Source organism: Lobosporangium transversale (assembly GCF_002105155.1).
Source record: "Lobosporangium transversale strain NRRL 3116 chromosome Unknown BCR41scaffold_52, whole genome shotgun sequence".
In the NCBI taxonomy this organism is placed as follows: Eukaryota; Fungi; Mortierellomycota; class Mortierellomycetes; order Mortierellales; family Mortierellaceae; genus Lobosporangium; species Lobosporangium transversale.
The window spans coordinates 280,182-303,942 of NW_019029030.1; the positions used below are offsets into that span (position 1 = coordinate 280,182).

General features: G+C 40.2%; 7 protein-coding genes across 7 annotated transcripts; 3 read left to right on the top strand and 4 right to left on the bottom strand.

Moving 5' to 3' along the window:
* Positions 1 to 25: 25 nt before the first annotated feature.
* On the bottom strand, positions 26 to 5,750 carry BCR41DRAFT_382133 (hypothetical protein). The gene is made up of 6 exons (XM_022027344.1): positions 5,245 to 5,750; positions 4,147 to 5,063; positions 3,837 to 4,052; positions 2,174 to 3,712; positions 1,737 to 2,045; positions 26 to 1,578 (listed from the first exon to the last, which is right to left on the bottom strand). The coding sequence occupies exons 1-6, from the start codon at positions 5,629 to 5,631 to the stop codon at positions 84 to 86; spliced, it is 4,863 nt and encodes a 1,620-aa protein (XP_021876967.1). The 5' UTR covers positions 5,632 to 5,750; the 3' UTR covers positions 26 to 83.
* A 390-nt stretch (positions 5,751 to 6,140) lies between these two features.
* On the bottom strand, positions 6,141 to 8,091 carry BCR41DRAFT_190065 (hypothetical protein). The gene is made up of 8 exons (XM_022019813.1): positions 7,958 to 8,091; positions 7,789 to 7,839; positions 7,573 to 7,714; positions 7,175 to 7,435; positions 7,009 to 7,049; positions 6,814 to 6,911; positions 6,611 to 6,674; positions 6,141 to 6,491 (listed from the first exon to the last, which is right to left on the bottom strand). Exons 1-8 carry the CDS (start codon positions 8,046 to 8,048, stop codon positions 6,271 to 6,273), a joined length of 969 nt encoding a protein of 322 aa, XP_021876968.1. The 5' UTR covers positions 8,049 to 8,091; the 3' UTR covers positions 6,141 to 6,270.
* Positions 8,092 to 8,180: 89 nt separating this feature from the next.
* BCR41DRAFT_389727 (hypothetical protein) lies at positions 8,181 to 9,472 on the bottom strand. The gene is made up of 2 exons (XM_022028152.1): positions 8,838 to 9,472; positions 8,181 to 8,694 (listed from the first exon to the last, which is right to left on the bottom strand). The coding sequence occupies exons 1-2, from the start codon at positions 9,091 to 9,093 to the stop codon at positions 8,372 to 8,374; spliced, it is 579 nt and encodes a 192-aa protein (XP_021876969.1). The 5' UTR covers positions 9,094 to 9,472; the 3' UTR covers positions 8,181 to 8,371.
* Positions 9,473 to 12,457: 2,985 nt separating this feature from the next.
* BCR41DRAFT_362095 (legume-like lectin family-domain-containing protein) lies at positions 12,458 to 15,612 on the top strand. Its single transcript, XM_022025672.1, has 6 exons — positions 12,458 to 12,876; positions 14,307 to 14,425; positions 14,557 to 14,748; positions 14,863 to 15,030; positions 15,169 to 15,348; positions 15,452 to 15,612. The coding sequence occupies exons 1-6, from the start codon at positions 12,723 to 12,725 to the stop codon at positions 15,590 to 15,592; spliced, it is 954 nt and encodes a 317-aa protein (XP_021876970.1). The 5' UTR covers positions 12,458 to 12,722; the 3' UTR covers positions 15,593 to 15,612.
* Positions 15,613 to 16,023: 411 nt separating this feature from the next.
* Positions 16,024 to 17,182, top strand: BCR41DRAFT_362097 (hypothetical protein). Its single transcript, XM_022025673.1, has one exon. It carries the CDS (start codon positions 16,179 to 16,181, stop codon positions 17,037 to 17,039), a length of 861 nt encoding a protein of 286 aa, XP_021876971.1. The 5' UTR covers positions 16,024 to 16,178; the 3' UTR covers positions 17,040 to 17,182.
* A 2,149-nt stretch (positions 17,183 to 19,331) lies between these two features.
* Positions 19,332 to 21,078, top strand: BCR41DRAFT_362100 (terpenoid cyclases/protein prenyltransferase alpha-alpha toroid). Its single transcript, XM_022025674.1, has 4 exons — positions 19,332 to 19,544; positions 19,768 to 19,907; positions 20,003 to 20,785; positions 20,894 to 21,078. Exons 1-4 carry the CDS (start codon positions 19,378 to 19,380, stop codon positions 21,046 to 21,048), a joined length of 1,245 nt encoding a protein of 414 aa, XP_021876972.1. The 5' UTR covers positions 19,332 to 19,377; the 3' UTR covers positions 21,049 to 21,078.
* Positions 21,079 to 21,130: 52 nt separating this feature from the next.
* On the bottom strand, positions 21,131 to 22,871 carry BCR41DRAFT_362102 (Haloacid dehalogenase-like hydrolase-domain-containing protein). Its single transcript, XM_022025675.1, has 5 exons — positions 22,276 to 22,871; positions 22,130 to 22,173; positions 21,966 to 22,037; positions 21,597 to 21,739; positions 21,131 to 21,501 (listed from the first exon to the last, which is right to left on the bottom strand). Exons 1-5 carry the CDS (start codon positions 22,737 to 22,739, stop codon positions 21,145 to 21,147), a joined length of 1,080 nt encoding a protein of 359 aa, XP_021876973.1. The 5' UTR covers positions 22,740 to 22,871; the 3' UTR covers positions 21,131 to 21,144.
* Positions 22,872 to 23,761: the final 890 nt, after the last annotated feature.

Below are 23,761 nucleotides of genomic sequence, written 5' to 3' on the forward strand. Positions count from 1 at the left end.
CACAGACTTTTTCGTGTACGGAAATCTCATCGTATATTTAATTGCAGCACAGCTTTTTACTAATTTTTTGCTTCTAACCGAAGTTACTGATGAAGAGTATCCACTTCTCCAGCCTGCTCTGCCAACTGATAGAACAAGGAGTTTTTCCTCTTGAGCAACTCCTTCGGTGACTCGTACTCCTGTACTCGACCCTTTTCCAAAACCAAAATTTTGTCCGAATCCATCACAGTCTTGATTCGGTGCGCAATTGTCAGAATCGTCCTGTCTTTGAACTCCATACGGATGGTTTTTTGGATCAAATCATCCGTCTCTACATCCACAGCTGCAGTAGCTTCATCCAGTACAAGCACTTTAGTCTTGCGAAGCAATGCGCGAGCAAGGCAAATCAAGGAGCGTTGGCCCACTGAGAAATTCTCGCCGTTCTGAGCCACCTCAAACGACAACCCACCAGCAAGCGATGAAATATAATTCTTTAGATGCGCACGTTCCAAGGCCTCCCATAGATCTTTATCCGTGCACTCCTCAAAGGGATCAAGGTTCTCTCGTACTGTACCCGCAAATAAGGTTGGGTCCTGTGGGATGATCGATAAATGTTGACGCAAATCCTTTAACCCAAGAGTTGAAATATCAACACCATCAATCTCGATCGATCCACCACTACCGGCATTCATGTATACCTGATGATCGACTGGCAAGGATCCATCATTCGAAGGATCGCTAGCTCGAGCCCAGTAACTATCTGCAGCCTCAATGATCCTGAAGAGAGCCAATGTTAGAGAAGACTTTCCAGCCCCGGTACGGCCCACAATACCAACTGACTCTCTTGGCTCTACCGTAAAGGACACATCTTTAACAACCAAATCGAGTCCTTCGCGATAGCGCGCACTATAGTCCTTGAAGACAACCCGTCCCTCGGCTGGCCAATTCGGCGGCAAATGCACATCGGTCTCTACAGGAGCTTCAGTTGGCTTTTGTGAGTATTCATCGACACGCTCAACCGAGACCAAGATGTTTTGAATCTCATTCACAGTTCGGACAAGATAGTTAATGAATCCAATCATATTGAGTGCGTAGCTCAGTGCCAGGCCCACAAGACTGGGATCCAGCTTGTCGGCATTCATTACAGCCAAAGTCGCAGCAATGTAGACAGTTATAGCTCCCAAGCTCTCAAGTCGAATCTGGAGCCATCGGTTGTTGAGATTGTAGGCGTAGTAACGATTAACGATCACATCTTCTCGCTGTTCATTTTGATGGATGAACCGCTCCTGAAGACCACGCATCACACGGATAGTAGAGACTCCTGTTAAGGACTCGCTAAAGTGTTGGTATAAAGGCGACTTGGACACAGAGTTTAGTCTCTTCAAGGAAGAGCTGCTCTTGATAAAATAGTATTGGATGCCAAAATAGACCATCATTAGTGGCGGGATCGCAACCAAGAAGATCGGAGTTGAGTAAGCAATGACAAAGAGTGTGCCTCCAATGATGGACATGAAGGCGAAAAGATCGTTCCACTCCTCTGGGAGTTGAGTGTCAATTGCATCGATATCGGACGAGAAGCGGTTCACAATACGACCCATCCTTAATATTAAAATTGCGGAAAAAATCGTTTTATAAATAAAATAAAATAATTAAGAACAGGTGCTTTAACAATTCCATGGTAACCGTTTTTCTTTGGGAAATATACATATAAACACGCATATTGGAGGAGAGTAGTTCGCAAATCCAAAGAGACTTACGGAGTGACATCAAAGAAGCTCATAGGCAATCGCAAGACACGAGTCAAAAGGCGATCAAAAAGAATCTTGGAAGCCCGGATACCACACACAACTTCAGTCACATAGTTGACTATAACATCCAGGCACATATACAACGCAACAAGCTGCCCGTAGCCGATCAGATAGTACGAAGCAGGGCGGGGCTCCTGTCCTTGCTTCTCTCTGTCTTCTGTATCGCTGATCCAGTAACGGAGCCAGAAATTAGTACCGATATGGCATCCCTCCGCCAAAATGAAGAGGATAATACAGAACATTGCGTTGCGATAGGAGCTACAACAATCACAACAATCACAATATGTTCATATAAAAGGTTAGTACAAGTTGAGAAATAAACCAATGCATTCTACGCATTTCTGTAGATGCACATTGAGAGATCAAGTATATAAATGATAACTTACGCTGCCTGTGCATAGATTGATAAAATCTTCCAGCTGACCCTTCCGACTTCCATCTTTTCATCCGCAATCAGCTCACCAGAGTCATCCGTCTCTTGAATACCATCTTCTCTAGCTTTTGAAGCGATGGGTTCCTCTGCAATTGTATTGCGTTCACTAGCATCGCCTTCAGAATCACTATAGATGTCGACGTTGCTGATGCTACTATTGGCAGATGCAATAGATTCCTCGGTAGCCGCAGTATTATCACCATTCTTATTAGTATCTTTTTTACCAAGCAAGAGCTCTCTCAAGGTGGAGTGCTTGCTGTTGCTGGTGCTGTTACTCTTCCTCTTTTTCTTTCCTTGAGTCGAGAAATCTTTGATGAGCTGATAGAATGCACCGCGTTCCTTCATGAGCTGCTGATACTCCCCTTTCTCCGAGATGGTACCTCCCTTGAGCAACACAATCTGATCAACGTGCTCTAAATGGTGAATTCCATGGGTCACCAAGAGGCGAGTCTTGTTCCTGAGTAGGCCTTCAGGTCCGACCAGGTTCTGCCATAGATGTTGGCTCACATGGGCATCCACAGCACTCAATGGATCATCCAACAAATAGATGTCTGCATCTTGGTAGGCAGCACGGGCCAATGACACCCTTTGCTTCTGACCACCTGAAAGGTTGATACCACGTTCACCAATCTCGGTCATATCACCTGCAGCTAAAATCTTAAGATCAGGTTGAAGACCCGCTGCATATATGATCCTATCGTATTTTTCCTGATCAAATGGTTTTCCAAACAAGATATTGTCCCGGACAGTCGCATTGATAATCCATGCTTGTTGAGGCACATATGCGATATCGCCATAGACTGCGACAACGCCCTCTAGTGCCACTTTATACATCTCCCCCATGACAGCTGCGAGCAAGGATGATTTGCCTTGGCCAATACGACCAACAATAGCAGTCAAACTACCCTCCGCGATCTGGAGTGTGATATTGGATAACGTAGGCCGGACAGTAGGCAGATTCCTCGCAGTGTTCGCAAGGAGAGGCTGTCGTTCACCTTCGTAAGTCTCAGTTGTTCTCGCTGAATCATCAATGGCGGATTCCGCTGGCTTCTCCCATGCAAATGTTCCATTTTGAATATCGATCGCCAAAGCAGGATCTCGTTGGCCCTGCGAGCCGTCGCTGGATGGTGGCTGTCGACTATATCGACGGACCGTCGTAGTGTCGATTTCCTCCATCAACAAGAATTTCTGAATACGTTTCATAGCTACATTTACTGCAATGGCTTTAGAGATCATATGGGCAACCAATCCAAGGGGTCGATTCATGATACCGAATAACGCAATACTGACGAACACAACTTCGGATGTCATCTTCCCAGGAGTCATATTAGGCCCTCCAACGGTTGAATACACCCAAAACGTGAACAATGCCATCAGAAGCGTAACTGATGAGAAGACAATTGTTAAGAGTGACCGAATAGTAGCAAGGCCCTTAAGAGCCTTCAGTTCCTTTGCACGCAATGCATCGATCTTCTTGCGGAATGGCATTTCCCTAGTAGAATAAGTCAGAGCACATTTTTTCCGATTAGTTTTTTTTAAGGGAAGAAAAAAAAAAAAAAAAAAAAAAAGTAATAGTAAAGAAATATTTCAATTGCTTTTGATTTTGAAGTAAGTACCAATGATAAAGCTTAACGATCTTGATGTTAGAAAATAGTTCAGTCATAAGACGAAGTCGGCTGTCCATCCATTTGAGCTGATCATCCTGGAATCCATTCATGAAGGCAGCCATCTTGGTTTGAATAGGTACAAGGATGGCAAAGACTGCTAGACCTGCAACAAACGACCATCCAAGCAACCGGTAGAGGAGGTAGATCGCAATAGTAAGCTCGAAACTTTGAGTATATATATAATAATAAAAAATAAAAAGTATCAAATTAAAGAAGGTTACAAGGCAGTTTCAAATGGGAGGGTAAAGAGAGTACTTACGGTACAGATATCAGTAGAGGCAAGTATGTGCTGGCTTCGATCCATTTTTCTGCATCAACTGCCATGTGATTCGTGATCTCACCCAAAGTACTCGATTGCCTGGCCTTTGGAGACAGTTTCAAAGCCTTTCGGTAGATCATTGCAACAGTGGCAGCGCGAGCTTGGATTCCAAGCTCTATGTTGAGTAAGAAAGAATAACAAAGGATGAACGTATTACCAATGTTGGAAAGTAACATGGTGGCCGTGATCGCCAACCCAATCTTGAGGGGCGGCGGCGCTCTTCCTTCCTGTACCGCAGTTGAATAATCTTCAATGAACCGAAGCAATTGTCCAAACAAAAGTGGTGAAGCATAAAGCATAGAGAACCCCACGAGACGAACTAACAGCATGAAGGCGGTCTCCTTCTTGTATGCACGCAAGACTGCCCAGAAAAAGGAGGGCTTCTTTTGTTTCCTGGCTGCGTTTGTTTTAGCCTGTTCCCAGAATGCTGCCACAAGATCATAGTTAGGCTTGGTACGAAGTTTAGGTGGGTCCATGTTGATCAGATCATCACCAGTCAGGGGTCGAGATGCACCAAGTGAGATGATTCGCCCATAGTATGCAAAAGAGAATTGGTAGAACAGGTTCGCTTGCTGCTGATCGCTCAAATTCTCCTTCTCTCGTGCAAGGCGTTGCACCCGAGTGTGCTGACGAGGGAAGGCCTCAAAAAAGAAAGCAATTGCCAGAGCAATAGTATAGTATTTTATGAAATTGAAGAGCATCACAGGCCCAGCATCGTCTTGGTCTCCGAGATACCCAGAGGAGATGTACAGGGTAGCCACACTGGTCAAAAAGGAGATTAGGTAGAATGTGAACAGATAGTCCGAAGAGCGGGACTCGTATCTGTGTTCAAGTCTGTTGAGCGGAATGGCAGTTATCTATTATTCAATATACCAATGTCAGTATGAGCCAACCGATCGGATCAGTTGGGGCAAAAAAAAAAAAAAAAAAAAAAATTAAAAGGAGGTTAATTGTTTGTAAATATAAAATTCAAATGATTCCGTTAGCTCTTTCATCAATACTGTGGCATAATTTTTTTTTTTAAGCAGCAAACGTTACCCATGCTATAAGTGTCAGAATGACACCTACAAAGAGTCCATGGTTCCATCCGGTCGTGTTGCTGCTCAAATTAACAGCCAAGATCAGCAAAATTACACATGCTGTGGCGATGAAGAATTGTGATGGCCAGTAAATCAAGTTTGTGCGGCCATATCCGTGGGGCGTACGATGCAGTCGAAGCCAACGCATTCGGATGAGGAAAGTAAAGAAGGCGATCACAGCGGGCAGACCAAGTAAGGTCAAGAAGCCACCATGATCCAAGAGGAAATCAATCCAAACCTTTGTGGGATCATTGAAAGTGAGAGTGTCCGCTGAGGAAAAACGAGAGATTGAGTGTAAAGATGGCGGGTCGAGACGTTTATGGTTCCATATAGATGGATCTGTCATTGGATGGGAAAAAAATGTAGTACTTGTTTACTTGTTTGGCGCTGTTGCTGGCTGTTGCTGCTGCTATCGTCAAGATGTTGAAGTTGCTGCAAAGTTTGGGGTGCTACCAAGACCGAATGATACTTTCGTGAAGAGAAGAAAAAGAGAAAATAAAAGAAAAAAGCCCTTTTATTTATTTTCGATCCGCAGCCATTTTTTACAGCCACAAAATCTCCCGCAGCAAGTAAAACAAATTCGCAGCAAAAGGTTCGATTCAAAAATACGCTATACCTTAGTCACTTCAACTCATATTCTCTCACTAAAAACATTTAATCAACCTGTAAACAAACATCCCATCTCTCCCACGATGCGCCGTGGGCACAAATGACTAGGCTCACAACATCCAAGCGCCGCGTTCTGAGTATCAGCGATGTGTAGTGTACATGTTTGGGCGTGGCTTTTGGAATATTGTAATAGCCGAACTCATTGGAGCAAAACTAAACAAAAATATCCATATCTCCTGAAGTCCGGTCCACCCTTATTATTTTACTTTTAATTATGGCGCATTGGCTTGGTTAATTTATAACTATCATGAGGCTTTTCAGAACAAAAAGTATATTATATACTGCGCTATTTTTTTTTTTTTTTTTTTTTTTTTTTTTAAGAAGAGGGATCTTTAGTGCCATAGTCGGATGGCTCTGGATTGGGCTCCGATAGCTGTGGCGAGGATGACAATGTTGATATAACGGCTGAGGATGGACCAGCATTGAGTGCATTGACCTCTGCACGCGAAGGGATGTCATCAAATTGGTCGACTTTTGCTTTTAAGAATCTAAACACTTGCTTCACCGCAATTCCAGGCACAGAGTCGTGGTCAGAAGCTATTTTTTTTAAAAAAAAAAAAAAAAAAAAAAAAAAAAAAAAAAAAAGCATTAACATACTGTTAGTATTGAGATGCGTATACAAAAAAAACTCCCTTCGGCTGAATAAGATACATTACTGGCAACAGTTTCCTCATTCGTAGAAGCCACGTCAAGTGATTGCTTTCGGAATGATCGCGAGTGCTATTTTGATGATATATCCCAACCGCCATAATGAACATTCCAAAAAAAAAAAAAAAAAAAAAAAAACATAAGCTTTATATCAAAAGATTCAGCCAGCTTTTTTTTTTTTTTTTTTTTTTTTTCATTTTCCCCTTCTCACTTTTGCAAACCATTCTCCTTCAGGAGTACTTGGATCAGCTCTACTAACTTCCCCATCTAAAAAAGCAATAGCTTGCACACGCTGGTTGAATTCTAGCTCTGAAGAAGAAAAAGAGAAGAGAGAGAAAAGGTGTTAAACCAATCATGCTTTCAAAGTTCATACAAGGTTTATAAGGCTTTTTTATACCAATCTTACTTATGGCCTCATACAGATCCAGCGTAGCAGTTGTGCCTGCACTAAATGCAACAAATATCACGCAGTTGGCAATGGACTTTCTGGAAATGAAAGGAATTGTTTGTTTTTTTTAGATTTACGAAAATCTAAGTACCAGTAAGAAACAAATAAAAAATATAAAAAGTACCGGATTAAATCTTCCCAGACGCGTTGGACATGCAAAGCACGTGTTTTACGGTTCTTTGGTTTCCCTTCGTCATGGTTTGGATCACATAGGATAATAGCCCATTTTTCTGCTAGAGCCCTTTCGATGTACGGAAACTGGGTTGCTAGTCCCCATTGCCCCCGTTTTCCGTTCGTAAACAGTTTTCGGGCCCATTGTCCCGGAGGCACTTCTCCTAACCCTTGAACAATGACCATGAGCTTTGGATTTGAACGATAGTCTTTTCTGGACGGATGTGGAGATATAACAAAACGAAAAAAAAAAAAAAAAAAAAAAAAAAGGACACAATAAAGAACAGCCATTATCAAATCAAAAGACTTTTTGTTTTCATAAAAACAAAAAAAAAGACTCAAATAATTTACGTTGCATAGACTTGTGGGCAGCGGGGGCCACGTCTAACTACTGTTTTAGCTGGAAGCTTCAAGTCTAAGGTTGCAGGAACATAAATCGGATAAAAATCAAATCTCCGTTGAAGTTCGTCGAAGATATGTCTCCTAATCATCACTGAAGTTGAACAGAATATAAGGAAATGATCTCGATAATATTTAAAAAAAAAAAAAAAAAAAAAAGATCTTTACGTTGGACATATTCATAGTGTTCTTGCTGCGATTCAAAATCAAAAAAGCGTCCTTGATAAGATCCAAATGAAATAGAATAATATTGTATTTCCTTTAGTAACAGAAAGGTAAATGATTTTGTCTTCTTATAACCTTTTAACGATATTGCAGCGTTTTTTGTGGACTGTACCCTCCTTGTCAACAAAATCATTGTTCTGATCGAAATGCCATCCTTTCTCAATATACCAATCTGGGCTTTCTTCTTCTTCTGAAAACGACATGTTGACTTGTCCTTGCTTATTATTATTATCAGTGGGAACTCTTTGAATGTTGAGCAACAAAAAAAGAAAATCAGTTTGCCCTCTTTTATTGAGATGAATGAGAGCAGTCACATGATAGGAGGGGGCTTAGACCAAGAGCGTTCTTTTTTTATTGCTTCTGAGGATTTAAGGTCCTTTACTCTCTCCATTGATAAATAGATATATATTTACATATGAATAAAAAAAAAATAAAAAATAAAACTAAAATCTGGATATTATTCAAGGGAGAAAAATAGAGAAAACTACAAAAGTAAAATACAAAAAAGGTCCCTCTTTCTTTCATATTAAAATTGGGAAATAACAGCAACGCACCCGACCAAGCCCACGGTGGCCAGCATGCGTTGCCAAGTATACTTTCTGTAAGGGATTCCAAAGAACCGGAAGTGATCAATGATGCAAGAAAAGATCAACTTTGCAGAGATGATAATTGCAGTAGTGGTGCCGGCGCCCAACTTGGGGATGGACAAGATAGTGATGATCACAAATGTGGCTCCCAAAACACCTCCTGTCCAAGACCACCATGGGGCCTTCGACATCATCAACATCAGGTTGGATGGTGGACGGCCTCGTACCTCGATCAAGAAGTAGAGGCAGGACGTAAGAGCACCTATAAAACAACAGATGTTTCGGTTTAAGAGTTAGTTTGAAGATCGAAACCTTTATATTGATCCATTTGTTAAAAAAAAAAAAAAAAAAAAAAAAAAAAAAGTGCCAATCAGACTGAAAGCAGGTGATCAAGCGAATTATTACCAATGCAGAAAACAATTGTGGAGGACAGTCCCTGGCCAGTATATTTGCCCAGCTGGGCGTTGATGGCTCCTTGAGATGCGGTCGAGACACCACCGATCACACAGAGGAGTGAACAGAAGATGACGCTGTCAAGGATAGACATGCGCTTTTGCTTGATGGATCGTACAGAGGCTTGCCTCGAGACCACTTTGACATCAGAGAGCTCTGTGACTTGTGAGGCATTGTCATGATGCATTGTCGGGGTTTGAGTGGCCATGACGGTAGAGGGAGGAAGTATGTGTATGAAGTTTGATAATTATTCGATAAATTAGATCAGAAAGAAAGGAAGATCTCCAACGACGATCAGGGTGGTTAAAAAAGGGATATGAAGAATTTGCTTGATTAAAAGATGAGTAAAGAAAGCCTTGATCCTGAATCAGAGTGTAAATATGGTATCAATGTGAATGATGAGGATCAGACAGACAAAGAGTGGAGAGGGACAGACGTATCTGTTGTCAGGAGAAGTGGAAGGATGGTCAGTGGAAGTAAGTTGGAGGGAAAATGAAGAGAAAAGAAAGAGGAGAATTGTTGTCGGAGTCTGCGTACTTATAGTCGCTTCTGAACTGCTCAACTCCATGCACAACAGCAAAAAACACGGGCAGAATTTTTCATGTTGCACAGGCGGAACACATGCATCTCTTATATAGATAGACCCTGTTATTCTATTGATATATATATACAAATGTTTAACCAGTACATGTTTGAATCTGGGACCATTTCAATCCCAGTCTAATCGAGTCCAGTATTATGAGTTTATATTTTTGTATTTATCCATATTTATCCATGTGATATGTACAGTTTATGAATGCTTATGGTTCCTGCTGTACTGAACATGTCATGGCCATGGAGTATATACCTTTCGTCCAGTAAAAAATGACTAACTGCTCTTGTTCAGGAAGGCCGAGAGGCAGAATCAGACTCGGCCTAAATATTCCCCGCATTTTTTCTTTTTCTCTTTTTTGGTTTGAATATAGTTTCTATTCTATAATCTTATTTTCGGTATTCATTCTATAGTGCAGAGTAAGAAATGAAAAAAAAAAAAAAAAAAAAAAAAAAAAAAAAGTAGATCTTAAAGCCTTGACAGGGACTTTGGATATGCCTGAGGAGCATTAACTATCTATCTTGAAATGTCCATGATGGTACATGTACCCTGTGCCATGGTACGGGTTGCAGCAAGACTTTGATGATGTGGAGAATAAGAGAGGATTCGCCGCATTTTGATTGTCGTATAGAACCAATGTGGGTTCGTGAATGTTGTGTAATGATATATTTATCGTCTATAGTAGTATATATATTTATATCGCCAATTTTATTTGGTCACGATATATACCTTATATTTTTAATCTAAAAACGATGATTGAATTGTTCTGGTGGCATTTCACTACGTGACGGACTTGCAACAATACTCGCAACAAGCGAGCCAATTGGCTGCCAATACACTCGAAAGTATTCAAAAAATATAAGGTATCATGACCAAATGAAACGGGCTATATCATGACCAAATGAAATTGGCGATATTTCTATACTTGGCTTCTTTTATGGTCATTGATCACTAGTCAAGTTACGCATTTTCAGGTACAGAGGTCTTGGAACAAATTATCCCTAACAGCTGTCTCAACACCAACACTGATAAAAACATTAGGACAAATGTTCAAAAAAAAAAAAAAAAAAAAAAAAATGCGGGGAGAAACATTTCAGCTTTGGCTATCCTCGCATCCCCATTATTTTCTTAATTCTATACCGTCCACAATGTAATGAACGCTATTGCGCTTTGTTTTTTACTCTTTGCATTGAGCTTCTTCACTTTCTCAATCCCAAAGTTTTTTTTTTTTTCTTTTTCTTTTTCTTTTTCTCGCGTGCCTTTGGTTTATTATAACGTCTTAGCTGGTTTCGTCTCTCTATACTATTCCGATTCCGATTCCGATCCGCCAAGGATAACAGATATTACACGGTGTATTATATACATGTATATTAAAGGATTGCTATAGAGTTATCCTGTAAAAAGGTACAAATGCCTAATAAAGTGTAATGAGAATGCGGGGAACATCCCATTACGGAAGATAGGATGGCATGGTGAGCTGTTACACATGCATGCTCCAACTGAGGCGTCTATAAACTATATCATCTCATTTTTTTACTAATATGTAATTGACCCCGGATTTTTTGATATGAGCAGTGTACATTAATGCAAGTTAATTGCACGTTGTGAGAGTTGTTCAAACTTCAAGGTACCTCTTTACCGTCCCCGCTGGAATGGGCATATGCCCGTTTTGATCGTCAAGGCCCCTTAATATAACACACCTAGCGATTCTAGTCAAAAAGCAGCTAAGCTTTTTTCTTAGCAAACTTTGTGTAGGTACCAGATGCCATTAAAAGCAATAAGTATTCTTGATATTAAACAGCTCTAGAACCATGATTGCTGTTATTTAAGCCGGGATACTTCGTCCTTTGATTTACTGATAGGAGTATAGGTAGATTGGAGCTTTACTTTTCTAATAAGGTGACTTATTTAAAACTATCTTTCCCGAGAAAAAACCCTTGTCTTTTCCACCTGCACTCTTCTGGGTAGCCGTTCATCATCGTTCATCATCGTTCAACATCTTGGCCTTGTCCCACCTCAAGCCCAATTTCAGCTTGTAATCTATATTGACAGAACGTTTTACCCTTTACACGCTGCTGCAGATATGTCTTTGTTAATATGGATGTGATTATGGGGTGCAGGTATATGAATTTTTATCTTATGGCGCATCTACAATAGAGATATATGGCTAGTGAGGGCTGATAAGATCTTTAGTACTGGGTATGGAGATAAAAGCTTGACGCCGAGGATCATGCAGTTCATCCCCTATTCCTGTCGTTCTAAACATTGATATCACTACAGAGCAAAGCAAAACGAAAGGATATCTTTGACTTGATAAAGACGAAACTATATATAATATGACTAGAGGTATAGATAAAGTAGTGGCGATGGGTATCGACTAGAGGTATCTGAGCTCTAAGTAATACCGTGACTGTAGCTAGTTTAGCCAGCAAGATCACCAGGAGGAGTTTAAGAATGTCAGGAATCATAGGGGTTTTTTTTCCCTCCGCATTGGTATGTACAACCTGTTGTGGTGATCGCTGGCGCGGCCCTAGCAGATCTTACCGTTCAAAATGAGGGCTCGAAAATTAATGCTATTTGCACTTGTTTAAATAAACCGCATAGCATAATGACATGGCATCAAAGGATTGTGATGCTTTATATGGTTACTCATTTTCAATTACGAGAATTTTGATAAGTAAACCATTTGTATTTGAAAAGGTCTAACCAAAAAGAACGACAAGCTTGACTCTCTGCTCTGAAGGCACATCATGTTTGGGTTTCAGATAGAAAGTCATGAGAGACCTTTATATCCAGGTTGCATTATACGGCTATGAAATAATGGATATGATCTATCAATTTTTTTTAGGTACAGGATGAACTCGTACATGTTGAAATGAAGGCGTTTTCACATCAGCCAATGAGCGCGCGACAAGAGAGATCAGTGTTTTCGTGTTGTGATAGGGAGTGAAGGTGAGTGCCTGAGATGAATGAAGCTTTACGCCCTTTTTTTATTTTGTCACTTCATCTATTTTCATTCCCAACCCGTCCTTGATCAGCTCTCACTTTCTTTTTCTGTTGGCTGGAATATCTTCAACGGCGATACAGGAAACGAAAATACAGGATAGAGGGATTGTTATTGCTGCTGCAAAAACGCGTGAAAATAACCAGGAAACGAGCCCAATTCCTTAGTATACATACACCCTTTGGAAAACAACAACGACCACACAATTGGAACCAACAAACTAGCTTTCTATTCAAAGACTATGGCCATCTCAAAAAGACGCTTCTTGTTTGGGACGGTGGCTCTCTTGTCGGCAACAGCCTGTTTGGTCCATCGAGCCCAGGCATATTTAGATGATGAAGATGATGAGAATGTGCATTCACTGAGGACCCATTCCCTCTATATGCCTTATATCGGTAAGGTCCTCAATCAGCTACTCCCCTGCTTTACTTTCTCTGTGTCTCCTTTTTTTTTTTTTTTCTCTTCATTGTCTAAAAAAAACATACATCAGTTCTACTGTCCTGTTTGAAGCATTCAGCTTTGCTGTTTTAAAAAAGAATTCATTGCTGCGAGAGCCTTTCAGAACTCCTGCTTTTTTATACCGCATTCCGGTATTGTCTTGTCCTACCCCTTGATATTGTGTTTTTTTTCTATTTATTGAGCGATCATCTGGACAGGAACATGAGAGATACCATGCAAAGAGAATCACTAAGAGAGAAAGAGAGGGGAAAAAAAAAAAAAAAAAAAAAAAAAAAAAAAGAGCAAGGAGGCAAACAATACCTGTAAGCTGTAACGTGCGCCCCTGTCAACACATCTGCAATCATGGTTCGTTTCTGGAAGATTCCTGTTCATGTCAAGCAAGAATGAAGGACATTAAATCGCGCATGGGGGTGGCATAACAGGGTTTTTCAGGGGAGACGAAGTTGATTCAACGAAAAAACTATAATTGTTTGCCATTGAGCAATTCAAATGGCTTGAATGAATATATTATAAACAGGTCCTCCTTCTCTCTTGTTTTTTTTTTTTAACTTCGCTTCAGTCGGCATTTCTTGTTTCTCGCTTTTTCTTCGATAAACCACTTTCTCATTTTTTTTTCTTTAACACTTTAATATCTGCTATTCCCAAAACATTGTCCACCCAATCCAGACAATACTGCACTCCCCCTCAAAAAAAAAAAAAAAAAAAAAAAAAAAGCAAGAAAGAAAGAAAGAAGAAAGACAAGATGAAAAAATGACAATATATGATCTACATCAACATGTGTGGACATGTCGCTGGAGAAAAGAATTGACGGAGTGGCACATACATCTAAAGATAAGAGGATGATTCTATGGTAGAGGATGAAGAAGATAATGAGCAATTAGAGATTAATGAGACGTTAAAAGGCATGGATGATATATATATATATATATAAAGAGTCAAGGGGCAAGATAAGGTTGGAAGGATTAAAGGGAAAAAAAGTAAAAGAGGGTAGAACAGGAACAAAAGGTAGAAAAGAAAGAGGAGGCAAAATAGGAAGAAAAGGTGGCAAAGGACGAAAAGAGGGTCGAAAATAAGATGTGATGAAGAATAAGAGAGAAGAAAAGGCTAAAATCTAATGGATGGCTCCGAAGAAGACAAGTATGACAAGAGAACGAACAAGAGGGATTAGAAGGATATGAATGTTGAGTGTGTAGAGGATAAAAAAAGAAAAAGAAGCGTAAAGAGGAATAATGGCTAAGAGTACGGGTAGAAGTGTGAGTGAGCTGAAGAACATCATTCCCAAATACGCGTTTCATATTGCCAACTAACGCGTATGCCACGTCTTTTAATGCTTAATTGTACTATTTTTTCCTACCTTACTTGATAGATCAGGATCTTCAGAACCGCTGGTTTGACTTTGGTGGCGATACAATCATCAACACCAACCATCAAATCCGTCTGACCCAAGATTATCCTTCGCAATCGGGCTGGCTCTGGAGCCGTTTGGTAAGGATGCAATTTTTTTTTTCTTCATTCATTTCTAGTTATCCTAGTTATTGCAGCTTATCCCACTTGGTGCTAGCATTATGTAGTGGCTTTGTTTCTTAACTTCTACTGTTCTTACTTCCAATTCAAAGCCCCTAACTGCACCCAACTTCCAAATCGAGTTTGAGTTCAAGGTCCATGGCAAGGGCGATGGCCTTGTTGGTGATGGGTTTGCAGTATGGCTCACAAAAGAGCGTGCAGAACCTGGTCCAGTCTTTGGAAACCGCGACAACTTTGAAGGCCTGGGTATTTTCTTCGACACTTATGCTAACGCTAGGCAAACAGTGAGTACTCATGAACACCAGTTTTTTAATTTTGATATCCTTTTTTTATTTTTTTATTTTATCCGCAAGTGTATATGCTAAGAGTAATTATCGATAACCTTTTTCTTGGTATAGCATTCGTTCCCTTACGTCATGGCAATGGTTGGTGATGGTAGAACATCCTATGACAATGCTCATGATGGTTTGAATAATAGAGCTGCCGGATGCGAAGCTGACATTAGAGGCAAAGATGTCCCCACCAAAGGACGTATTTCCTATAATGGAAACTCACAGACTCTCAAGGTAAGGACACAGCTATATAGGCATCCGTAATCCTGGCTTTTGACTCTAGCACCTTCTATTCTCCCATCCTCCTATTCTCTATCTCTTTGTTGCTTATGCTTCACATTATTGTTGTTTTTTATTGTCGGTTTTTTCTAGCTCGAACTTCGGACTACGGAGTCAGATAAGTCGGACACTTGCTTCATTCTGACGGACCTTAAGCTACCACCAGCCTTTTTCCTTGGTTTCACTGCAATCACAGGCGGGGTCCATGACAACCACGACATCATCAGTGTATCAACATATGTGTTGGATAAGGGCGAGGACTTTTCTGTTGAGGTATGAGAAATTAATCATTGGATTCTACAATTCTACATAATGATAATGTAGGATATTTACTTAACCTTTTTGTGAACAATGTGCTTTTCCTTGGAATATGCAGAGAGCAAATAATACCCGTCCTCCCTCGGGCAAGTCAAGCTTTGGCTGGGTCCTCAAGCTACTCGCTGGCAGCGGTGTCTTTGCAGGAATTGTATTCATTGCTTTCAAAATGACCAAGAAGAATGACAGAGCGCGGTTTTAGATGAAGTTGACTAGTTGAATTTTTCTTTTTTCTTTTTTTCTTTTTTTTTTTTTTTTTTTTTTGAGATATTTAAAATCAAGGATGTGAAAAAAAATATATATTTGGAGCTTGTTTCTGTCCAATTGAAGATAGGAGAATAGTTATTGTCTCTTTATTGCTAGGTAACGTAGAAGGATTTTCAAACCACCTACTATCAATCATATTACCGTACTTCAGTATCATTATTTTTTGACGTTCAAGTTAGTTTATGGCGAATGTTCATGCTATTATGTAGCCGTCTTTCGCTCCTCCACCTCTGTACTCACAGGCTAACAGCAAATCTCTCTTCTTGTCATCCGGTCCACGTGATATGTGTATCAAATTCTGCCCATGGCTTTTTATGATGGGCTTTCTTAGCACAGGTATCTAAATTTATCAACATGGATGGCTGTGTCAAGCAAAATAGGAGGAAGAAAGGAGACCTGATAATGTGATTAGCAAAGAAACCACCTCTTGCCTCTCTGTCTACTTTTTTCCTCTCTCATTTTTTCTTCATTTCTTTTTCTTCATTCATTTCACAACCCCCAAAGAATAAGGATCCCACACCATGAAACTGACTCCAACATCCATCACCCTTTTTCTGGTTGAAATAGGAACTTTTTTCTCGGAACTCATCGTCGCTATATGTTGCGGCTTATATGTCTCATCCTATCCAAAGTCCTCTGAAGCGACGTCGCTCTCTGGCATAGCTATTGGTACTTTTGCCTTTGCCATCTTGAGCACCCTTGCTACAGCTGTGCTCATTTTACGTCAAAAGTATGGTAAAACCATGCGAGCCATCTTTGAGAGCGCATGGGTCATTTTTGCGACTACGATGTGGATCCTAGCTGCTATAGGAGGTATTGCTTATCCACCTAATGGCATGTCGAACGTTTCGTGCAAGATCCTACCCAACGGAACAGAAACATCGGATCCAAACTATACTCGTGCATGTCAATCCATGTTTGCATCAACAGCCTTCTGTATCGTCACGGCACTGTTCTACATCGCGACTATGATCATGCTATTTGTGTATTCAGTCAAGAGGACCTATCATGATCGCAAGTCAAAAAAGAAGCAAGTCGGAGGTCATTACAAGTTATCCATGACACCCTCTCAATACCGTCGTTCAGAAAAGGAGGTTGAAGAAGGCAAGAACCTTAAAGGGGCAGGCGAACACGAGGAGGATGAACAAGACCAACAGCAGCAACAACAACAAGAAGAAGAAGAAGAAGAAAGGTCGGGGGCCATTAAAGATGGACATTTTACAGAGAATGTCTACAAAGATCCAATGGTTTCAAACGTTCCTGTCACACATCAGCACCACATGAATCTGCAGCAGCAGCAGCATCAACAACAGCAATATCTAAATCAACATCAACAACAGCAAAGCTTATGGAATCAACAGCCAGCGTATACTCCATATTAAGCATATCCAATTCAGCTATTGACACTGACAATAGTTAAAGTTCGCGGCTTTTCGTGAGTATTAATGTATATATCTACAGCATAAAACCATTCAATACATGAGTATATAGCATCAATTCCAACTCTCTATCAATGATATCAATAACAATTTTTTATTTTATTTAATTTTATTTTATTGTTGACGCGTGTGCTCACATACGAGAAACGCGTACTCGACGTACTTATAACCCATATTCGCGCTTTGCTTAAAAGACATGAATTATAATGCGATATTTGTAAAAAGTGTTTCATTTAGTCATTTTTAAAGTTGTGGCTTCGAACCCGTTCACCTTGTGGAGGCTGTGTAGGTTACCAGCCAGCGGACGAAGCGCAAGGCGAGTCTCCTTAGATGCTCAAGTTAGCCAAATATGCGACTCCCCTTATGTGGGCTATGTGAGTCATGTGAGCCAAAATATATGTGAAAGTTCACTCACTTGTCTCTCCCCTCCACAATTTCTGGCTCGGAATCTAACACATCCGAAGAATAGTCTTCACCATCATCGTAGGTGCGCTCTTCAGGATCCATATCAACGTCGGAAGAGTCATCATGATCGTAGAATTCGAAGCCTGGCTCAACGATCTCTTCAGTTGCATTCTCCGATACTGGAGGCAACTAAGGTATCAGTAGTGACGACCTATAATTTGCATTAAGAAAAATAATTAATTATAAGCTAATGAACTAATCGAAATAGCTAGTATGTTCATGATATTTATAAACACCACCATTGTGGAAAGGACGGCTAATACTATCTATCTCAGAGAGAAAGAAGACAGAGAGTTAGAAATGTAGTAGGCTAATTCGAATTTACGCGTCTGTTTTTTTTTAAAAAAGTAAAAAAGTTACCTGGGACAAGAGATGGACTACAAAACACGAGAAGGGCCTGAATGGAGTCTGCAAGAGAGCTATCCTGACCGAAATAAAATGGGTAATGAGCGGTAGAAGAGGATTAAATGGCGATGGTGAATCGGAAGTAGCAATTGGCAAAGAGAGGTGGTTTTAGCGAGAGACTCTCTAGCAAAAAGCTTATTACGCCACCTTAATAATAGCCACGATAAAAAAATACTACTACCAAGCTTTAGCTTCTAAGAATATTCAATCCTTCGCTTCATCATCATAACATTTTCCCTACTCATACCCAGAATCCTTCGTAATTATTGTACTCGCACCATTCTTCTCTCTCCATTCGAACAACATGACTGTTTAATTTAAGGCAATTATACTAATTATCTTGTACCATTTTATTTAATTAATTGATCTAGCGATTAATTGATCTCGTTTTACGCGTCGTCAATCCCATTTTTACCCTCTTTCTGCTCATTAATCTCTCACTGATCTCACTGATCTCTCTCTCTCTCTCTCTCTCTCTCTTTTTTTTTATAACAGGTATTTCCACAGATTGCCCTTATAATAATGAACATTGGACTCCTAACGTATCTATGAGGGTGGAATATATTACGATATAAGCAATATATTCATACGGATGGGACCTTTCAGCCACTGTCTAGGGATCCTCTGCTCCTAGATATGCTCAATGTCACCCATCTGATACCTTATAGGTGCCGGCAGAAAGGGAGATTTTTACATTGTTCAAAACATAGATAAAAAGTTTAATTCTGTGCAAATACACACTAGTGCTTCATTCTTCCAAGACTGGAAATAGGATGGTCGTTTAAGGAGTTTGTGGAGACAGGGCCATAACCACCCCAACTTTGAAAAATAATATACGTGTACGCAATCCGAAAGGCGCGACATTGAGTTGCTAAGGCAAGAATACGAGAACATAAGGATCGAGAGAACCATCAGTACATCACACAATGGCACTAGCTGAGAGGAGAGAAGTGTCCGCAAAGCAAGCCATATTTGCCTTTCAGCACGTGCATGTGCACATGAACTTCGTAGTGACGAGCCTGAAAAAACTACAGAGTTTATTTGGTAGTGGTGTGCATCGCATAAACAATTCCTTCTATCTTCTAAGGACTCTAATCTGTACTGCATTTTTTAACGATGCAAGACTGAGTTAGTACAAAGGAAAATTAATCTGCTCCATATTCAGGTCGGGGGCCGTACCTCTCTACCAGCTTTAATCCAAGGCAAAGCAGACCTTCCGGGTTTGGAACCCAGACCCTCCGCTACAGAGAGGGAAGCTTTAGCCACTAGACAGAAAATAAAAAAAGTAAAAACCCTAAAAGTCAGGTGATGGCATTGCATGGTAGATGCTCTCCTCGTCGCGTTCAAGCTCTTTTTTTTAGACATCTATCCTCACACCCCATTTGTATATACCACATCTATACAACTCATCATGCTTAACAATCAAGATGCAACAACGCCTGAAGAAAGTACAGAAAATACCAGCAATGTTCCAGCAACAGTAGAGCGGAAGAAGTTTCAGCGCGATGCACACATTAAGTACTTCAAGCTTTCGTTAAAGATGCTGCCTAGCCCATATGCTTCTCAAGATGGATTTCGGTAATTGCAAACATCAAGAAAAAAAGAAAAAAAAAATGGCTTGTGGATCTATCTTTGACGGGTCGATTGAAGAAGAAGAGGAGGAATAAGGAAAAGAGAAGGAAGAGAAGAGGGATCTTAGATTGGTCGCGCGCGTGTGATATGGAAGCCTTACTCGCAATCAACAGCTGGTTTTTACTCCATTGACGTTTTATGGCCTATTTATCCACAAATATGAGACTAGCATGACGCTTGGCATGTTTGCGCTTGGAGGATTGGAACTACTAGGGGTCCTTGAAGAAAAAGTTTCCGAGGCCGATCGCAAAGCATGGATCGAATGGATTTACTCACAGCAACGTATCCCATCAGATGCAAACAATAAAGGTATTTAGGAAATTCTCATGGACTCTTTTTTATTTCAAGTTTTTGATTGTCATTTCACTCTTCTTACTTTCCTTTTCTTTTCTTCCGCAATTAAGATTCGGATGAGGTCCTCTATGGATTTGGAAGCCCTTTCTCAGGACTACCATTCACCTCCTCTGACGATGATGACTGTCAGTGTAAAGGTCATTCACCCAGAAATGTGTATGATACTGCACATATCACCATGACCTACACCGCACTACTCATGCTAGTTGTCTTGGGTGACGACTTGTCGAGAGTGGCCAAGGAGCCCATCCTGAAATCCCTCAAAAGACTACAGCAACCCAATGGTTGTTTCATTCCGTGCATTACAGATTTCGAACCAGATATGCGATTCCTCTATTGTGCAGCTGCCATTTCTTACATTCTCAATGATTGGTCAGGCTTTAATCGAGCAACAGCTGTACATTATATTCAACAGTGTCAAACCTACGAAAATGGATTCTCACAATATCCAGGACAGGAGGCTCATGGAGGCTCCACCTATTGTGCAGTGGCAGCTCTAGGGTTAATGGGCGGGGACGCATTTAAAGATCAAAAGACTATGACCCGAAACATTAAAGAGGGTGAGGATGAAGTTGCGTTTGAACAACGAAAATTACGAGCTGGGTTCTTGGACAAGGAAGGAATACGACGTTGGTGTCTTCAACGACAGACCACAGGATTTCAAGGTCGCTCCAATAAGCCCACAGATACCTGCTATTCATTTTGGGTTGGCGGAGCGCTTGCTATCCTCGATAGCATGGATCTGGTTGATTTTGAAGCTAATCGTGGGTATCTTATGGAAGCTCAGCATAAATCCATCGGAGGTTTTGGAAAATGGATTGATACATTTCCAGGTAAAGTGATATATACAAAAAAAAAAAAAAAAAAAAAAGGAAAATAACATGAATACAATTTAAACCTTTTTTCCTCTTCTTCTTTTTGATGATACGAATAAAAATCAGACATCTTGCATTCTTATATGGGCATTGCGGGCCTATCACTCATGCAAGAACCAGGTGTACTACCGATGGATCCGCTTTTGAATGTTTCCAAGCGTTCACAGGAACGTCTTTTTAATAATACCGTTTTTTGGAAGAAGAATGCTACAGAGTCATGATTGATATTCATTTAAGCGATTTAAGGCCAAACAAAGTAAAAAAAAAAAAAAAAAAAAATCATACATATAAATTATTTTTATTCTCATTCGGTTTTATCATTTTTTATTCCAAAACTGAGGAAAAGTCTTTGGGAGATCAAATATCGATTTTATCTCTAGTCTTGCGGGAGTTAATGTCTCAGTATTAGGTGTCTGTTGAGGATAGTAGTGGTGATGGTCATCCTCATTGAGATGAACAGCGGTCCAGCCAAGCTTGAGAGCCATGTCAACATTTGGAGCAGAGTCATCGACGAAATAACAGAGTGAAGAATCTTGTACACCTGCCTGCTTCATCGCTTTCTCAAAGGCTTTACGATCAGGCTTGCATACGAATTGATGCTCCAAATAGTTACAGAAAGTTGTACCGTCAAACAACCCTTGCAAACCGAGGATTTCGACAACTCTGTTTGCATGCTATTTAAAGATAAATAAAATAAAAATAAAAGTTGTTAGGTTCATTTTATTTTAATCTTCACTGTCATTTTCATTTCTGCATTTTTTGAGTGTACGTTCTCGCCGGCATTCGTAAAGAGCCACTTCTTGCCGACATTCATGGACTGGATCATCTCCCGAAGTAAGTGATTTTCTGTCAGGATATTTTCCAATGGTAGATCACCATCTACTTTACTATCGTAGTCACTGATATTGATCTTGAAGCAAAAAAAAAAAAAAAAAAAAAAAAAAAGATGGTTAATATCGGAACAACCGCATGCTCTTCTTATTCAAAGCTATGAAAATTATATATATTTACCTCTTTTTTAACGGCACCAAAAAAAAAAAAAAAAAAAAAAATTGAAGCTAGTTAAACCAAGCTGTCTCAACAGACAAGAGAAAAGAGAGGAAGTGTAGAAGGAAAGGAAAGGTTTTTGATGTCTTACCAGGATGCTTCTCCACAAGCCCTCGAATAGCGAGCCCGTAATCAATATAGTATCGGTAGGCCAAATCTTCCACTAGATGATATAGGAATAGTCGGAGCGGATGAGTATGACATTGTTGTGTTCTTTAAGACTAAGAGACCAAGAGTTTGAGGGACATTGATTACCTTCATCATGCGGAATACCAGAATCTCTAAAATACTTTTCAATCCTGGTATTTGGTATGTATATATAAAAAGAGGGTATGAGTATCATATCATCTTCCGTAAAAAAAAAGAAGAAAAAAAAGAAAAAAAGAGGATAGTTTACCAACCTTGCCTTCATCATTCCGGGGATTCCAGTGTTTTTTGAATATAGACAGTTATCGATATCAAAAAAGAAAACACACTTTGTTGTGTCCACATCCGAGATTATCTGATTTGAATGTGTGCGCGAACTTTGTAGAGACGTTTGAAAGAAATTGAGGTTTGCCCCTGACGTAAATTGACGGGATTGGCTATTGTTTCTGAGAAAGATGAGCGATGTCCGCCCAAGAGCCGATATGGATTTAGTTGTGGTGGTATACAGGCGCAGACTGGAAGAGTTGGACCAGGATGTATGGCTGAAGAGTGTGGTCGTTTCTACGCTATAGTTCTGAGGAGCCAATCGGCAGAATGTGTGCAGCGGTCGAGAGGGAAATACAGCATGAGCATTTGATCGAACCAGAGCAATGATTTGTTTACTAGTTCTGACAGAGAGTAAGGGAGGAGGTCGAGTAGGTACTTGGCACAGAAACATTGTTCAACAGGGCGTTTGTCGTAGTACAAAGATATACAACAAGCAGGAGGCAGTTGTTGGGATACGACAACAAGTTTGATGAATGAGTTGAAGTTAAATGAATGAAATTAACGACAAATGCTGAGATGGCACCCACCCATGCAGGGAAAAAAAAAAAAAAAAAAAAGAAAAGAAAAACGCGATGTAGCCCCTTGAAACACATGACATGGTGCATTAATTGCGCGTTTTCCTTTGAACAGGTTCAAGAAGCTGGATACACAACTGCTGATATAATAGTGACTAATGATAAAGAAGATTTAGTGCATGCACTGGAGAATTATCTATGATTTTACTGCCGGCAATGACCAGCAAATATCTTTATGTTAGTTGGAGGCCCGGTTTCTGAACAATATCCACCATATCAATTCAATATTATGGATGGATGGAGTAATGAGAAAAGAACATAGAAAGGCCCTTGGCAATACAAAGTCAAGTTGGTAGCTTTATAACCCTACTCACCGACAAACAATAGATGGACCACGCCCTTACTATCACAGTAGAATACATTGGGGTATTTACTCATTCGTTCATTGAAGCATAAGATTGACTCTCATAGCTATCAAAAATTGCTTTTTTGCAGTAATATAAAATTGCAGCGTTCTGATGTAGGCCTTTTCATTAATATTAACCTTGACCTAATCTGTTACAATGTCTGCAAAAAAAAAAAAAAAAAAAAAAAAAAAAATTGGAAAAAGATTCAATCAATCGATCAAGAAGCTGTAAGGAAAGGGATCGACAGCGGAAAGTACGGAATATCCCTTCGTCTGTGAGGTTATTTGGTATTCCCTGAAACGCTCTCAATCCCACATGTACGGCACTGACCATGTTGGACAAGAAGATCCGTGTATATTGAACTAACATGGACTTCCTTGCGCAAAAAAATCATGCCCTAATTCTTCCGGCTCCATTGTCTGGTACTTACAATACTGGTATTTAGGGACACCCAGGCCGGCAATGGCTCCGAAGCAATCATCTGTTGGATT

Excerpts from the sequence above, each read along its gene's own strand:
- BCR41DRAFT_382133 (XM_022027344.1), bottom strand. The coding sequence starts at position 5,631 with ATGACAGATCCATCTATATGGAACCATAAACGTCTCGACCCGCCATCT. Across the intron at positions 5,064-5,244 it reads TTCTGACACTTATAGCATGG|ATAACTGCCATTCCGCTCAA; the intron begins GTAACGTTTGCT and ends ATTGAATAATAG. Across the intron at positions 4,053-4,146 it reads CCTCTACTGATATCTGTACC|TTTCGAGCTTACTATTGCGA; the intron begins GTAAGTACTCTC and ends ATATACTCAAAG.
- BCR41DRAFT_190065 (XM_022019813.1), bottom strand. The coding sequence starts at position 8,048 with ATGTCGTTTTCAGAAGAAGAAGAAAGCCCAGATTGGTATATTGAGAAA. Across the intron at positions 7,715-7,788 it reads ACACTATGAATATGTCCAAC|TGATGATTAGGAGACATATC; the intron begins GTAAAGATCTTT and ends GTTCAACTTCAG. Across the intron at positions 6,492-6,610 it reads GAATGAGGAAACTGTTGCCA|CTTCTGACCACGACTCTGTG; the intron begins GTAATGTATCTT and ends TAAAAAAAATAG.
- BCR41DRAFT_389727 (XM_022028152.1), bottom strand. The coding sequence starts at position 9,093 with ATGGCCACTCAAACCCCGACAATGCATCATGACAATGCCTCACAAGTC. Across the intron at positions 8,695-8,837 it reads CACAATTGTTTTCTGCATTG|GTGCTCTTACGTCCTGCCTC; the intron begins GTAATAATTCGC and ends GTTGTTTTATAG.
- BCR41DRAFT_362095 (XM_022025672.1), top strand. The coding sequence starts at position 12,723 with ATGGCCATCTCAAAAAGACGCTTCTTGTTTGGGACGGTGGCTCTCTTG. Across the intron at positions 12,877-14,306 it reads CCTCTATATGCCTTATATCG|ATCAGGATCTTCAGAACCGC; the intron begins GTAAGGTCCTCA and ends CTTACTTGATAG. Across the intron at positions 15,349-15,451 it reads GCGAGGACTTTTCTGTTGAG|AGAGCAAATAATACCCGTCC; the intron begins GTATGAGAAATT and ends TGGAATATGCAG.
- BCR41DRAFT_362097 (XM_022025673.1), top strand. The coding sequence starts at position 16,179 with ATGAAACTGACTCCAACATCCATCACCCTTTTTCTGGTTGAAATAGGA.
- BCR41DRAFT_362100 (XM_022025674.1), top strand. The coding sequence starts at position 19,378 with ATGCTTAACAATCAAGATGCAACAACGCCTGAAGAAAGTACAGAAAAT. Across the intron at positions 19,908-20,002 it reads ATCAGATGCAAACAATAAAG|ATTCGGATGAGGTCCTCTAT; the intron begins GTATTTAGGAAA and ends TCCGCAATTAAG. Across the intron at positions 20,786-20,893 it reads ATGGATTGATACATTTCCAG|ACATCTTGCATTCTTATATG; the intron begins GTAAAGTGATAT and ends AATAAAAATCAG.
- BCR41DRAFT_362102 (XM_022025675.1), bottom strand. The coding sequence starts at position 22,739 with ATGTTTCTGTGCCAAGTACCTACTCGACCTCCTCCCTTACTCTCTGTC. Across the intron at positions 21,740-21,965 it reads GCTTGTGGAGAAGCATCCTG|AGATCAATATCAGTGACTAC; the intron begins GTAAGACATCAA and ends TTTTTTGCTTCA. Across the intron at positions 21,502-21,596 it reads TTACGAATGCCGGCGAGAAC|CATGCAAACAGAGTTGTCGA; the intron begins GTACACTCAAAA and ends ATCTTTAAATAG.